The 14410-nt window shown below is 43.2% G+C and overlaps 2 protein-coding genes across 7 annotated transcripts in view; one reads left to right on the plus strand and one right to left on the minus strand.

The window, feature by feature from the left end:
• The window catches only part of FASN1 (Fatty acid synthase 1), a 194310-nt gene that overhangs the window by 54519 nt on the left and 125381 nt on the right, over window positions 1-14410 (plus strand). The gene's annotated exons all lie outside the window — the stretch shown is intronic.
• LOC108358416 (translation initiation factor IF-2-like) lies at window positions 7821-8843 on the minus strand. Its single transcript, XM_017609741.1, has 2 exons — window positions 8815-8843; window positions 7821-8757 (listed from the first exon to the last, which is right to left on the minus strand). The coding sequence occupies exons 1-2, from the start codon at window positions 8841-8843 to the stop codon at window positions 7821-7823; spliced, it is 966 nt and encodes a 321-aa protein (XP_017465230.1).

Below are 14410 nucleotides of genomic sequence, written 5' to 3' on the forward strand. Positions count from 1 at the left end.
CAACTTTTGTTTGTTCCATGCCATGGTACAATAATTACAGGCATGATAAAAATATAGCAAGGTAGAACCGCTGAGAGTTACTTTTAAAATTCTTGACGTTTCCAAACATTTTAATTTTTAAATTTACTCACACACACATTTTCATTTTCAATCTCAAGCAACAACAATTTCGAACAATTTCAATTTTTTATTTTCAATTTTATATGATTTTAAAACGCCGGCAAACTTCAAAAGAAAAATCATGGCCGACAAATTGAGAGAACGGTTCTAACTTGTTATGTTTTTATCATGATTACAGGTATTGTCTTCCCAGAGAGGTTTGCTTCACATCGAAATTCGTGCTCCCTTATTTTCATTTTGACGCATTTCAATGTTGATTCTTTTACTTTTATTTGGCTTTGCTTTTTGTTTTCGCTGAATTTAATTTTTATGATTTTGCAAAATAAACGAAAAAACGTTTCAAGTTAAGAGAGCCATATAAATTTTGAATTCATTTACATGCAAATGTTTTTTTCCCGGCTTCTGCGAATTAAATAAGTTCTCTGCAAGTTGGTTTGTTTAAAAAAATACGTGAACATTATGGTATATGGGGTATGGAAATATTCTTTTTCCCTAGCAGTTAACCTTTTAGTGTTGGCAACAATGATATTTTTTAAATAAGGCAGATCGGAATATGAGCTCTCTGGAAAGACAATACCTGTAATTATTGTACCATGGTTCCACGCCACGGCGGAATTATACCAGGTGAAGTAATTAGAGCGAGAAGAAAGATTTTGACACTGCCTTATTTGAAAATTTGCCTATAAAATGTGAATATAAGGCAACCGGATGTCAGAAAATAAAGCGAGAAAGCTATTTTTTTACTTCAGATGTTTATTGCGCCATTCATTCCACCCATGGTAAAAACATTACAAGCTAAATTAATTCTCTCAACTCGTCGGCCATGATTTTTTTCTGACGTTCGCAATCATTTTAAAATTATATAAAATTGAAAAAAAAAATGAAATTGCTTACAATTGTTGTTCGGGATTGAAAATGAGAATGTGTGTGTGAGTTTGAGTTTTGAATTTTTAAATTATATTGCTGGCAAACGTCAGACTGCCTCTCAATGGTTTTACCTTTTTATGTTTTTATCATGATCCCACCAGCTTGATCCGAGTATACGTTCAAATTTAGAAGTCTGAGAGTAGCAGGGGTGCCAACTCTAATAAGGCTGTTTACCCCGAATTCCTGAAAAGATTTCCCTATTTTCAATGGCATTCCCTCAAAATAACTTTTACTATTTACGGCACTTTATTCTCATTTTCATTAAAGAAAAAAACAAATATCATTAATTATAATGAGATAATAAGGACAGTCTTTTTTAATAATATATAAAAGTAGGGTGGCCATATGCGCTGATTTAATCAGTACATGTGCTGATTTTTTCTATTGTACTGATTTTTAAGAGCCCGAAATCAGTACGCAAAATCTACTGATTTTTTGAGTTTGTACTGATTTTGTACTGATTTTTACATTTAATACTTCTGTAAATTGGTGTAATTGACATTTACATGAGGTTTACATGTTCAAAACAATGGTTTTTGACAACTCATACGTGTGAACAGATTGAAAGCATTAATTAAATTTAAACGATTATTAAAAAGGTGTCAGCTTGCAATTGTTTCATTTCCTAGGATTTCGCAAAATAACAAAATGTTTGGATTCAACCCAACCCAACTTCACGATTTGCAGGTTTTACAGGAAAAGCTGGTTTCGCCATTCATAAATCTTATGAAAGGTGGTGGTGAGTTAATCATATATTAAGTACACTGAGAAGATGACAATAAAAGATAATCTTTTGATTATAATTAAGCATCCACTGAGAAATCGGCTGTCAGTATTTCAAACTTAAGACGACTACTGCTACGGTGCAATGCAAGTTCTTAAAATTTGGAAAAGGTGCAAACTACCGACTCTTGGATATGATATACGTAGATAGATAAATAGATATTAAATGAGGTTTGCACCGCGACCTATTGGTCTATTGTGCCCTCCACTCTTCACAATATCTCTTCTAAACCTAATTCCCTGAGAAAATTTAGCAGTGCCTTAGGAGATAGGGAGTTAATGTGCCTAAGCTGTGGCCACATTGAGCCTAAACTTCTCTCACGCCTTCTGCAGACTGCATTACATTCGGTGAGGATGTGAAGAGGAGTCTCGCTGTAGTGTCGCAAAACCGACACAGGTCACTCGACCTTATCCCCAGCTTATATAGATGTCCCATGTACAGATGTGAGGATACCTGTTATGATTCTAAGCTGCCCTTTTCGGAGGTCAATTAAGCTTTGGAATCTCCTTCTGTTATAGTCTCCCAGTAAACTCTTTGCCTGACGCATTCCTGACGAACTTTGCCAGTTTAGATCCCTCATAGTGATCCTCTCTCTCCGAAGCTTCTCCTTTAGAGTGTTGGGACCCACTCCTATGAAGGGCTCAGGGCCAACTGGAGTGGTGGCTGCCACCACTCTCGCAAGACAGTCAGCCGCCTCGTTACCCTCTACTCCCCTGTGTCCAGGTACCCACGCTAACTTTATGTTATTGTGTCTACCCAGGGAGTTAAGCTTCTCAATGCACTCCAGGACCAGCGACGATTTGACCTCATAGGATATGAGGGCCTTGAGTGCTGCCTGGCTGTCGCTAAGGATTATAATACTCTCGTTTCTATACCCTCTACCCATGATTGTATCCGCTCATAGGCAGATAGCATAGACTTCTGCTTGAAAGATGCTCGGATATTTCCCCATAGGAACAGAAATCCTGGCCCTGGGTCCCACAATTCCAGCACCTATTCCTTCTGGGGTCTTCGAGCCATCCGTGTACCAATGCAGAGTGCCTCGAAAGCGGAGACACTCCAGGTCGCCTTACTGCAGAGCTCTATTTTGAATCTCTTCTCAAAGACTATGGTCTTTCCTATGTCATCTCTAGGCAGTAGGGCTAGTGGGAGCGAGGACCCTAGCTTCTCCATACTCCTAGAGGAAATGACTTTACCTTTTCCAAATCCCTCTCTCGCAATGATAAGCAGAGTTNAAATCGGCTGTCAGTATTTCAAACTTAAGACGACTACTGCTACGGTGCAATGCAAGTTCTTAAAATTTGGAAAAGGTGCAAACTACCGACTCTTGGATATGATATACGTAGATAGATAAATAGATATTAAATGAGGTTTGCACCGCGACCTATTGGTCTATTGTGCCCTCCACTCTTCACAATATCTCTTCTAAACCTAATTCCCTGAGAAAATTTAGCAGTGCCTTAGGAGATAGGGAGTTAATGTGCCTAAGCTGTGGCCACATTGAGCCTAAACTTCTCTCACGCCTTCTGCAGACTGCATTACATTCGGTGAGGATGTGAAGAGGAGTCTCGCTGTAGTGTCGCAAAACCGACACAGGTCACTCGACCTTATCCCCAGCTTATATAGATGTCCCATGTACAGATGTGAGGATACCTGTTATGATTCTAAGCTGCCCTTTTCGGAGGTCAATTAAGCTTTGGAATCTCCTTCTGTTATAGTCTCCCAGTAAACTCTTTGCCTGACGCATTCCTGACGAACTTTGCCAGTTTAGATCCCTCATAGTGATCCTCTCTCTCCGAAGCTTCTCCTTTAGAGTGTTGGGACCCACTCCTATGAAGGGCTCAGGGCCAACTGGAGTGGTGGCTGCCACCACTCTCGCAAGACAGTCAGCCGCCTCGTTACCCTCTACTCCCCTGTGTCCAGGTACCCACGCTAACTTTATGTTATTGTGTCTACCCAGGGAGTTAAGCTTCTCAATGCACTCCAGGACCAGCGACGATTTGACCTCATAGGATATGAGGGCCTTGAGTGCTGCCTGGCTGTCGCTAAGGATTATAATACTCTCGTTTCTATACCCTCTACCCATGATTGTATCCGCTCATAGGCAGATAGCATAGACTTCTGCTTGAAAGATGCTCGGATATTTCCCCATAGGAACAGAAATCCTGGCCCTGGGTCCCACAATTCCAGCACCTATTCCTTCTGGGGTCTTCGAGCCATCCGTGTACCAATGCAGAGTGCCTCGAAAGCGGAGACACTCCAGGTCGCCTTACTGCAGAGCTCTATTTTGAATCTCTTCTCAAAGACTATGGTCTTTCCTATGTCATCTCTAGGCAGTAGGGCTAGTGGGAGCGAGGACCCTAGCTTCTCCATACTCCTAGAGGAAATGACTTTACCTTTTCCAAATCCCTCTCTCGCAATGATAAGCAGAGTTTTTTTGGCTGCCTGCTCTATGGTTATATCAAGAGGCTCAAGTTGAAGGACTACTTCCTGCGCTGTCGTCGGACATGTGCGCATCGCTGCTGTTATACAAACACATGCCAGTCGTTGTAGCTTGGTGAGCGATTGTCTCACCGTGGCTAGAGTAGTTCTTGAAACCCAGGCTACCGCCCCATAGGTGATCATTGGCTGTACTATCATGATGTAAAGCCATCTCAGGATCCTGGGCGTATAACCCTAGGATTTTCACGCCAGACGCTTACACACCATTAACGCTTTCGTGGCCCTGGAGGTGATCGCGTCCACATGTTTCTTCCATAGAAGTTTGGTGTCTAGGATTAGTCCCAGATACTTCACTTCGCTGGCGACGCTAACCGCGACCCCCTCCAAGGTTATGTTCCTCATGCCCGGAAGGGCTCTGTTCCTAGTAAAAGGAATGACGGCGGTTTTGTCCGTATTTATGCTAAGTCCTAACTTGTTGCACCATCCCTTCGTGATTCCTAAGCCTCTTTGAATGATATCGCAGAGGGTGCTCTCGAACTCCCCCCTGGCAATTATCACTATATCATCCGCATAGCCTTGGCAGCGGATACCATTGTCAGAGAGAAGTTGAAGAAGTTCATCCACCACTAGGCTCCACAGAAGGTGTGATAAGACCCCTCCCTGCTGGCAATCCTTTGTTGTCTGAAATTGTACCACGCTGTCCCCTACCTCGGTTTCAGCTATCCTTCTACGCAGGAGCGCATCAACCCAATTTGCAGATCGTTGCTGCACGTTTCTCCTCTCCAATGCTCTGCGCACTCCAGAGTGTGACGTGTTGTCAAACGCGCCCTCTATATCGAGAAAGGCGCGGAGCACTGATTCACCGCATTCGAGGGCCCCCTGAATCTCGGTTGTCAGTTGGTACAGGGATATGTCCGCGGACCTTCCAGCCCTGTATGCATGCTGACTGGAGTGCAGGGGTATATCCCTCAGAATGGTTGATCTAATGTGGTTATCTATAATCTTCTCCATTGCTTTTAACACAAAGGAGGTTAAGCTTATTGGTCTGAACGACTTCGCTAGCGAGTAGTCCCTTTTACCAACTTTCGGAATGAAGATTACTCGCGCCCATCGCCACATCTGTGGGACATACGCTTCTGCAAGACTGCTTCTCATTATGTCCACGAGATGCGGTATTACACTCTCACCGACCTGCTGCAACAGCACTGGCTGGATGCCATCTACCCCCGGAGTCTTGTAGCGCTCAAACGAGCCTAGCGCCCATCCGACTGAAGACTGAGTGAAAATACCTCTCGCCAGTCTCCAATCAGATGGTCGCGGCCTAGTTCGCTGGATCTCCAGCTCCTCCATCAGATTAGAGGCCTCCGGGAAGTGTGCTAGCATCAGGGCGGTGGCCCTCTCCTCCGTACTGTTGGTGAGAGCTTAAGCGCAAGCTCCGATTCAATAAGTCCTTTGGCTATAGCCTTATGTAACCTCGCAGCGGCCGGGGTATTCGAAATACCTTCACAGAAGGTTCTGAAACTTTCCCTTTTCGCCTTCCTAATCTCTTTGCTGTACTTTGTTAGACTAGCCGCATACTTTGCCCAGCATCTTGTCCGCTTAGCCCTATTGAACAGCCTGCGCGTGTCTTTCCGGATGGATGAGAGTACCCGAGACCACCACACAGTTTTCCCTTTCCCCTTTGGTTGAGTCTCGGGGCAGCTATAGTTAAAGGCTTCAGTCATTATATCTGTTAGCCTGTTAACTTTATGCTCTAATGCCATACAGCCGCCTTTTTTGTGGTCCCTCTCTAACCCGGGTAGGTTAAAATCAAGTAATTTCCTATAATTTTCCCAGTTGGTGTTCCTGGGATTCCTCTTCGGAATCCCTGCTCTGGCCTGCACTCCCAGCAAGAAACGGATAATCCTGTGGTTAGACAAGGAGGGTTCCGAAGACACCCAATCAGATTATTACCCAGATCGTTGCTGAGAGTCAGGTCAAGGACTTCTTGCCTGGCTCTAGTGACAAATGTTGGACATTGCCCAACATTGTTTATATACAGATCTTCACTTAGAATGTACTCAAGTAAGGACTCACCCCGTTTGTTGATGTCGGTGCTGCCCCACTCAACGTGGTGGGCATTCGCATCGGAACCGAGGATTAAAGGAAGTCGGGCTCTTCTGCAATGCTCCACCAGGTCTTGTACCTCTGCAGGGGGAATGCTGTGGTTATCCCCCGGAAAGTATGCGGCAGCAAACACTATGTCCCTGGGTCTTCCTTCCACCCAAAGCGTCGCTTGTACTGCTACCAGATCCTGGCTTAAAAACTCTGTAATGCAGAAAAAATCGATATCATTCCTGACCATTACACATGCTCTAGGCCTCTCAACGGAGAGGTCCCATATTACCTTACTATGTGTTCTTTTGATGCCCCTTACCTGGCCTCTGTATGTCCACGGCTCCTGAATCAGTACTATGCCCAGATCGTCCGTAGAAAACCTGCTCACAATTACAGCCGAGGCCGCAACCGCGAGGTGCAGGTTGATCTGGGCTACTGACAAGGGCGGTGGGTGCCTCATAATTGCTCATCCAGGTCCGAGAGCCTTAGTTCGCTCTCGCTTCCCCTGTCAAGCTCTAGCCTCCTCAAATCAATACCCTCGAGCAGCTCCTACGTATAGGGGACTTGCCCCTGTGCTGCGTCTCGCACATTGGTACCTCGTTCGTCGGAAGATTGGGCCAGAAGTGGTTGCCTGTGAGGTTGCTTCAGCCGGTAGACTTCCATCCACCTGCATAGCTTCCTCCCCTCCCTCCTTCTCTTCCGCAGCCTTCGGTCGCCAAGGCCGCATGGTGACAAAACTGAACCTGTAGTTCAGCTTGTACCCCGCCCTTCGGACATTGCTAAAAGAGTCCTCATCAATGCCGACGTTCAAACGCAGGCCGTTGTCCTCTATGCTGCTTGAGATTACGCGCCACGCTGGGGTGTTGAGACCCCCGTTTTGCGCCCTTAAAAGCCCGAACGCATAGTCTGACGATTTGTCAGCACTTCTTGGCAGGAAGATGGTCATGTTGTGCATGGGTGGGATATCATCTCCCCGTTTCACGCACAGCAGGGCCCCCTTCCAGCTACCTAATTTCGGTGTGACCTCCTCTAGCCATTTAGACGTCCCTCATCTTTGAAATCTACCAGAAGTATGCCTGGACGGAAGTACACCCCACAGAATGCAAGCGGATGCGTCCACCCTTTGAACACCTCGTCCATTATGGCGTCCTGTAGGGCAGTTAGCTCATTCGGACTCAGTGCCTCCGCAGGGTAGTCACAGGGCAGCACCGTAACCCTTATGCCCCTTAGTGCATCAGAGTAGCTAGGCGTTTGCCCTACTCCACCCTGAAAAGCCGCTGGCTCCAGATGCTTACCCCCGGGTCACGATGTTGGAGGGGATAGATANTGCCTCCGCAGGGTAGTCACAGGGCAGCACCGTAACCCTTATGCCCCTTAGTGCATCAGAGTAGCTAGGCGTTTGCCCTACTCCACCCTGAAAAGCCGCTGGCTCCAGATGCTTACCCCCGGGTCACGATGTTGGAGGGGATAGATACTCCCGCTGCTTCTTTGGGGCCGGAGTGTTCGGTGTTAACTGCCCGCTCTTCCGCTTCGCGGGTGCGGTCTCACCGGAGCCCTCCACCTTGTTGTCCTGGTTTCTGTGCTTCTCATCATAGCGACTATGCCCGCTCTTCCGCTTGTAAGCGGGTGCGGTCTCGCCAGTGTGCCTGTCGTGCCTACCACCCGTAGCAAGGTGCTGTCCGTCACTCCGCTTCTCAGCGGGCGCGGGTTTATGACACTCGCTGGTATGCCCGCTCTTCCGCCCAGCGGCGGGTGCGGTCTGTTCGCGAGAGCCATACTGCCTGGTCTGCTTCTGATGCCCGCTCTTCCGCTCATTCGCGGGTGCGGTCGTACTGGTGTAGCGCTCAGAGTCCCGCTTACTCGACCCTTGTGGGGCCGATCTAGCGAGAGCTAGCTCCCTAGCTACCTCGGGAGTCTTGCGTTGTTCTATGTACCTCACATAGTGCCTCGCCCCGGAGCCACTAAGCCCCAACCTCCTGGGGTCGGTCAGCGAACCGGGTTTCCCTGCGGGAGGAAGAGTTGGTGGATTCGCCCTTCTATCCAAGTGGCGTCCCTTATCGTTCTTCAAGGAGTCGCGCGAGGTCGTCGATCCGGACTGACTAGGGGACCTGGTTTGCCCGCGCGAAGACTCGCTGTGGTACCTCCTTCTCCCACTACCGCTCGTGGTCTCATGCCCACTGTCATCTCTCAACGCCCTCTCGTGGAAGATGCCGCTTCTCGTAGAGGGTTCATTGTCCTCCCGCGCGTGCTCTAAAAAGAGTGCCGCTTCAGCATCGGAGAGGCCCTCTAGGAATATCTTCCTCCGTTCCTCTTGCTTAGTACCTTTAGATTTCTCTTGTACCTTTGCTTGCGCTTTTGTGCTGTTTGTGTTCCTAGTCTTGTTCTTGCTGTTGTTGTTAGCTTGTTGTTGTTGCTTATTTGTTGCTTGATTTTGTTTTTGTTGCTTTTGTTGTTGATTTTTAGTTGTAGTCATCTTGTTCGTACGACCGCATGCCTGACCAGCCAGGCGTAGCAGTCTAAATTGTTATTGGGGATCTCATTCGTCCGCCACGACAGCGCCCCTTGCCGCAGTAAGGCCACCGTTAAAATACAGCCCTCCTGGCTGCAAACCGTCCAATGGGCACGGTGTCGCGTTACACCCTGGATTAGGAGGTGGCAGTTCTTGGTCACTGTCCGCCCGCAGCCCTAAGCTGGAAAGAGGGTAGCGCAGAAGCTGAAAGCGTCTGCGTTACCCCAATCCAGGTAAGGGCTGAATGGAGGTTCAGCTAAGCCCCCGCACCAACGGCAAGGTGCCTGCCCTAGCGAGGGTTTGATTTTTGATGTTCGACCACCTATAATTTTACTTGCACATACACATTTAACACTATTAAATTTCATTCGTACTCGAAAATTCGTTTAGCCATAATTCGGTAATATACCTTTTAGTCAACATTTTAATGTGAATGTTGTATTTAATAAGCACACCAACTAAATATGTTTTAAATTTGTAGCTTAAAATATGCAAACAGATTCTGACTCGAGCTCGTCTTCTACTGAACAGGAATTAGCTAAAATTTTACTTTTATTTTTTCAATTCTTATAAATTTTCTAGAAAGTTTGAGACTTCAACTCACATGTCTCTTGTTATATAATTAACTATATTTTTATAAAAAATTTAATTTAAGTAAGGAAAGAAAAAATTTTCAAAACCTGTCAATATATTTTACTACTGTTTTCCTGAGCACAGCTGTACATACATACGTAATACCATTGATTTGTTTTAAAGTAATGAATTTTTGTATTGATAATACTATACCGTCACTGGACACGAATAAAAGCGCGAGCTCAAAAGCTGACGGCGAAAAAAGACGCATAAAAAAACTTTAGAGTCAAAAACTCTTAACATACTTCGCCGAAATTTTTCATAAGCATTTTTTTTCGCTTAATTTTTTTACGCGCCTTTTTTCGCCGTCAAAACACTATCGCGCCTTTATTCGTGTATAGTGACGATATGTATTNAAATACAGCCCTCCTGGCTGCAAACCGTCCAATGGGCACGGTGTCGCGTTACACCCTGGATTAGGAGGTGGCAGTTCTTGGTCACTGTCCGCCCGCAGCCCTAAGCTGGAAAGAGGGTAGCGCAGAAGCTGAAAGCGTCTGCGTTACCCCAATCCAGGTAAGGGCTGAATGGAGGTTCAGCTAAGCCCCCGCACCAACGGCAAGGTGCCTGCCCTAGCGAGGGTTTGATTTTTGATGTTCGACCACCTATAATTTTACTTGCACATACACATTTAACACTATTAAATTTCATTCGTACTCGAAAATTCGTTTAGCCATAATTCGGTAATATACCTTTTAGTCAACATTTTAATGTGAATGTTGTATTTAATAAGCACACCAACTAAATATGTTTTAAATTTGTAGCTTAAAATATGCAAACAGATTCTGACTCGAGCTCGTCTTCTACTGAACAGGAATTAGCTAAAATTTTACTTTTATTTTTTCAATTCTTATAAATTTTCTAGAAAGTTTGAGACTTCAACTCACATGTCTCTTGTTATATAATTAACTATATTTTTATAAAAAATTTAATTTAAGTAAGGAAAGAAAAAATTTTCAAAACCTGTCAATATATTTTACTACTGTTTTCCTGAGCACAGCTGTACATACATACGTAATACCATTGATTTGTTTTAAAGTAATGAATTTTTGTATTGATAATACTATACCGTCACTGGACACGAATAAAAGCGCGAGCTCAAAAGCTGACGGCGAAAAAAGACGCATAAAAAAACTTTAGAGTCAAAAACTCTTAACATACTTCGCCGAAATTTTTCATAAGCATTTTTTTTCGCTTAATTTTTTTACGCGCCTTTTTTCGCCGTCAAAACACTATCGCGCCTTTATTCGTGTATAGTGACGATACGTATTTAAAAGTCTATTAGTTATTTTTTTTTTTAATTAATGCGCTGTTATTTGGTTGTTATATTGTTAATAAAAAAATACGCTTAAAAATGAGCTGACTTTTATGGCTTTGTACTGATTTTTGACCCCAACTGTACTGATTATGTCCCTATAATATCTGGCCACCCTATATAAAAGTAATACTTCTGAGTATATTTCGTAAAGAATATCTATCGTACATGAATGTACATTAAAGTGGTCCTTAAAGTGTAAAAAAATAAGGTCGGAATTTTTATGCCGGCATACCCTAGGATTGTTCTATATCGAAAAAAATATACCCCTATTTTTTTATTTTGAAAAAAAAAAAACACTTTGGGAGAAAAGCGCAAGTCTTCGTCGGTTACTTTATTACATATCTTCTGTAACCATAGGCTAATTTCCCCCATTTGGGTCCTTTATACTCCGTCTTTTGACTCGAAATTGGTGACTAGGAAGGCATTCATTCGACCAACCCTATACAGGTTTTTTTTCCTTTTTTTTATACAAAATCTAAGAAAAAATACACCTGAAAAAGTGGTTCGTCCCAAAGCTGGCAAATGCAAATCAGGATTAAAATTTTAAAACCAATTAATAAAATTTAAGTAAAATATTTACAAAGTTAACAAAAAAAAAACTCAAAATCTATAAAGAACCCTTTTATTTTTCAAAAAACCTGTGCGACAGTTATTATTTTACGCTCTGTACTTTGTATTCATGTTGTGGCAAACACTACTTAGTAAGCAAAGTTAATTTTGATAGTGAAAAGGTGTAAGCATGGCCTTCGGGTATAACAACAGGTGACAGGGCACTCGGGTATAAAAACAGAAAAATATTAAATAAATTATACATTCAGGAAGAGTCTGGAATTCTTTTGTAGTTTTTAGTTTTTTAGTTGGGGAAACTTTCCTATAAGGGCGGTCATTGAGAACCGAATTCTACGCAAAAATACAGTGTACGCAAGTGAAAATTATGACTTTTGGCAATTTTTCTAAGGGGTCCCTGGGGACCCATAGGGCCCTAGGTGGTCGGGAGTAACATTTTAGTCAATGGCGGTTCATGCCCTCTCCAAAAAGGCTGGAAAAGGTGCCACGTCCACTCCCCCTTCGATCCCCATCTCTTTAACAACCGTCCCTATTGGAAAGCCAACCCATATAGTTTATTTATTTTTCACATTTTGCACAAAATATTAAAAAAAAAGAAATTGTACTCCTTTTTTATGTCATGTAATGCTTTTTTTCTATCGAAAATATAAATGTACTCCTTTCTCCGTTTCAAAATCTGGCAACCCTAGCTGTAATCCGAAAGTTCGTAGTTACGAATCCGTAGCTCCGTTCCGAAAATTGGTATGCTGTAATCCGATCGTAACTGTCAACGGCGTTGCCAACCAAAATAGTGAAATTCGAAGTTCTTAATCAACGACGTACGAAAACCACGCTCTATAAGTCACTCATCATGCCCGTGATGGTATATGGCGCAGAAGCATGGACAATGACAACATCCGATGAGGCGGCTCTTGGAGTGTTTGAGAGAAAGATTTTGCGGAAGATTTACGGGCCTTTACGCGTTGGCGACGGCGAGTACCGCAGACGATGGAACGATGAGCTGTATGAGCTTTACAACACATGGACATAGTGCAGCGAATTAAAATACAGCGGCTCCGCTGGCTTGGCCATGTCGTTCGAATGGACACCGACGCTCCAGCTCTGAAAGTATTCAACTCGGAACCCGCTGGTGGTAGCAGAGGAAGAGGGAGGCCCCCACTGCGGTGGAAAGATCAGGTGGAGAAGGACTTGGCTTCACTTGGCGCTTCCAATTGGCACAGAGGAGAAACGAATGAACTCGGCCAAAATCGCTTAGGCGGTTATAGCGCCAAAAAAGAAGACAGAAACAAATCAAAATAAATATAATCGCAAGTGAACAGTGAAATTAAAAAAATAGATTGTTTAATGGTATTTGAAAAGGCTTTTCCTTAATTAAGTAAAATACATATAATGGATTCAGTGGCCGGTGCACTTTTGTCTCAGGAGAAAGAACGTGCTGCAGCCAACTGTGGCATTAATATACAAAGGAGATTGCTACGAGACAGTTCTGATCCATTTAGCTTAAATGATAAATGTATGCTCCCTCTTTTTAAGGGCCTCCATTCAACTAGATATTGTGCTCCTTTAATTCTTGCAACGCTTTCCCAAAATTCCACCACATCCTCTTTAGCTACTTTTACAAAGCCTCGGGGAATGTCCGGCCTTTCGCTCATGCATTCCACCAGTTTTTCGTATTGCAAGCGATTTGTTGTGATCTTCGACTTGATAATTTTGTAAACATTTAATAATAAATTTTTTTTTATTCACACTTCAATTTACATACATATTTTTGCGTTTACACACTTTATTTTATTGATATTTTAATACAATTTGTTTCGCTCCGACACGAGTTGCTATTCGTACAAAATTTCCGACAAATACATAAAAATTACAGCTACGTCGAATTCAGGCATACCAACATTGCGAATTTCGAAGATGGCCTAAGAATTTTGAAACTACGATACGAAAACACGGATTTCAGCAAACCAATTTTATGATTCGTAGCAAAATCGAATCTACGACGGATTACAGCATAGGGGTGTATGATTATTTTGGACCAATCTTAAAAACTACAAGACATAAAAGAAGAAAGTGTGCACTGTAATTCTTAACCAAATTTTCGTGATTTTATTTTATTTACATACGTATATTCGTTCCAAACATTTCAAATGGGGCTGTTTGGGGAATTTATTTTTAGGAAAAATTTTAAAAACGGTAATTTTGTTTTCTTGTCGGGCAATATTTTTTCATAGGGATATACATTGGATCCTTGGATAAAAACTTCTGTGGTAAAACTGTCCCCATACGTCTCCCTTCTTTGCTATTTAAAGTCAAAGAGTAAGCTCCTCCAATAGGGATTTTCAGCAGAAATGATCAACGTCTGGCTATAAAGAGAATCGAAGCTCAAATAATTAAAAAGCTATAGGATTGACCTTTAGTTAGATAAGAATTACGTAACTATCTAAGATTCAAATGCTAAAATGCAAATGAAAAAACTAAAATCGAAACACGCTCATGAAGTTACAGATTCCCCAAATTCTGAAACAGCCAAAGGAATGAGAATGAAGAATTCTTTTAGCTTTAGAAAAACCTGGCACATCTTGTTTGGCTTATAAGTGCCGTTTAAACAACGATCCCGCATTATGCTAGATTCTAAGTATTTCTTGTACTTGTACTCCGCATTCGCATCCGCATCCGCGGATGTTAGCTATTAGACATCCGCATCCGCATACGCATCCGCGGATGTCTAAAATTCCGCATTCGTAACATCCCTATTTCGTACCACATGTTCGCTTCGTCTTCGTAAACGAAATTCACAGTTCGTATATATAGTGAAGCAATTGATGATAAAGTTCTGAACACATTGGAAACGACGAGCTACGGGCCACAGCTTCCACTTTGTTATCTTCATTATCTAAACGCTTTGTAGATGATGACATGATTTTTTTGAACGCGGCAACGACATCATGAATTTGTATGAGTTTGACATAAAAGAAGAAGAAGAACCTTATCTGTCGCTGGAAAAATAGAAATAGAT

This window comes from Rhagoletis zephyria, unplaced genomic scaffold (genome assembly GCF_001687245.7).
Source record: "Rhagoletis zephyria isolate East Lansing unplaced genomic scaffold, Rhagoletis_zephyria_1.1 Rzeph_scaffold_00251, whole genome shotgun sequence".
NCBI classification, from domain to species: Eukaryota; Metazoa; Arthropoda; class Insecta; order Diptera; family Tephritidae; genus Rhagoletis; species Rhagoletis zephyria.